Raw genomic sequence first — 1,832 nt, forward strand, 5'->3', positions numbered from 1 at the left:
CCCCCCCCCCAGGCGACGTCTTCGAGCGTCGGGTCCCCACCATCCCGTCCCCGTCGCCTCCCGGTACCGCCGAAGGATCTGGTCCGGCTGCGGCAGACCGTGCGTGCGGCCCGGCAGGAACCCCGACGAGTCGTAGGTCGACGCACCGGGGTACCTGGCCGTGTAGAGGTCTGTCATGAGGTTGCACAGGTCCGATAGTGGGCGACCGACGGTGGAGATTTCCCAGCTTTGTATGTTTTTTTTTCTGGTTTTCTTCTTCTTTTTCTTTTCTCGTCAGATATTATCCCCAACATACCTGATCTGGGGGAGGGGGGGAACGATATTGGACAGGAAAGAAGAACAAGAAGATAGAATACAAAGCAGAGGGACAACAACATCAACAACAAGAAAAAGAAAGAAGAAAGAAGAAAAAAGAGAGATGAAGCAAGCGGGCAGGGGGAGGGTGAGGGGAGGAGAAGACATGCTCTAGGATACCAGTGACCCTCGCCTCCGTCTTATGCAACACGACATCATCAACCTTGTAATCCCCATGGACGAGACGAGACCGATCGGCCGGCTGGCGGGCCTCGTCGCCAAAGAAGCGCACCGTCGTCTCGTCGAGACGCGGCAGCTGCCCCACCGCCTCGCCGGTGTCGACGTCCAACGACCTCGGCCTGCCCGGTGGCTTCCTGCGCATCACGAACCGCCCCCCCCCCCCCCCCGTCGAGTCTGTCATCTGGTATGCTGGGTTGGATTGGCCGAAGCCGAAACTGCGGGACCGTGACGGTCAAAAAAACAAAACAAAAAAACAAAAAAAAAGTCGATTATCGGGCTTCGACGCAAGAGGGGATGACCCTTACCAGCCTCGGCTCAAACCGGAGTCTTGATCTCGGGAGCATCCTCTTGGAGAGAGATGCGGCTCCGATGCAGCCTCGTCGACGGGTCGACGCACCCTTCCTGCCATGATCCCTAGCACGTACGTATCCTGTCCATGTGTCTATCTGTCTGCGTGTGACGAGGTGGCGTGAGCTGTTGAAGCTTTCGGCAGACGACTCGACGTCGTCGTGCCTGGTCCGATCTCTTGAAACATCCCCCCATGTAAACCCTCCGTCCCTCTTCTCCAGACACGTCACGATTCTGCTCCCGTTCCCGTGGTACGGACATCGGTCCCGAGGTTCCAGCCGCGGTTCCGGCTGCGGGCGGCGGGTCAGCACATCCGCGGGATGCTCCGTCATCCAACCCCGGCTTCCTTTCCCCGCATCCCCACATACCTGTCTGCTGCCGTATCGATCTGTACAGGCTACTCTCCCTAGACGGTCGTCACCTCGCTCGTCCCCGTCCAGGACAGAGGCTTCTAGGCCGGGCCAGGAAGGACAGAGGATAGATATCCTTGGGCTTGGCTGCGGTTGCGGTTGGTATATATGTATATATACTACATACTAATAATATATAATAGCATTCATTTCCCCTTCATTGACGCTTCGTAAATCACCCATCGACCCACATAATAAAGGGACCTTCTCTGCATGATGTATCCTGATGCAAGTCATGGTTCGTGGATCTCCAGCTGTTGGTTCGCATACATTCTGTAGTCCTTCTTTCCATCAGTAATTCGTCGTGTGCCGTATGAGCATCTTGGTGCCTCTTCTGACATGTTTTTTTTTTTAATATCTTTCCGGTTTTATCTTCGCGCGCGCATCGAAACAAACAAGGGGAGGGGGAGGGGTGGGGTGGGCAAGAAAACTGAATTGCCCGCACTGTTGCCAGTCCAAATGCTGTATTAAAAAGCAAGCAAGAAAGAAAAGTTCATCAATACCAAACGGGGAATCAAAAAAAAAAAAAAAAAAAAAAAA

The 1,832-nt window shown here is 54.4% G+C and overlaps 1 protein-coding gene across 1 annotated transcript in view; it reads right to left on the reverse strand.

The window, feature by feature from the left end:
• GMORB2_6184 (Pfam:DUF227) overlaps positions 1-943 on the reverse strand; it is a gene marked incomplete at both ends in the record, with an annotated part of 1,165 nt that extends 222 nt beyond the window's left edge. The window contains 3 exons of the mRNA XM_035468154.1: positions 41-252; positions 461-749; positions 840-943. Coding sequence (XP_035322135.1) covers positions 41-252; positions 461-749; positions 840-943 — 605 coding nt within the window. The remainder of the gene's footprint in view (positions 1-40; positions 253-460; positions 750-839) is intronic.
• Between the last annotated feature and the right edge of the window lie 889 nt (positions 944-1,832).

This window comes from Geosmithia morbida (genome assembly GCF_012550715.1).
Source record: "Geosmithia morbida isolate 1262 chromosome Unknown scaffold_5, whole genome shotgun sequence".
Taxonomy (NCBI): Eukaryota; Fungi; Ascomycota; class Sordariomycetes; order Hypocreales; family Bionectriaceae; genus Geosmithia; species Geosmithia morbida.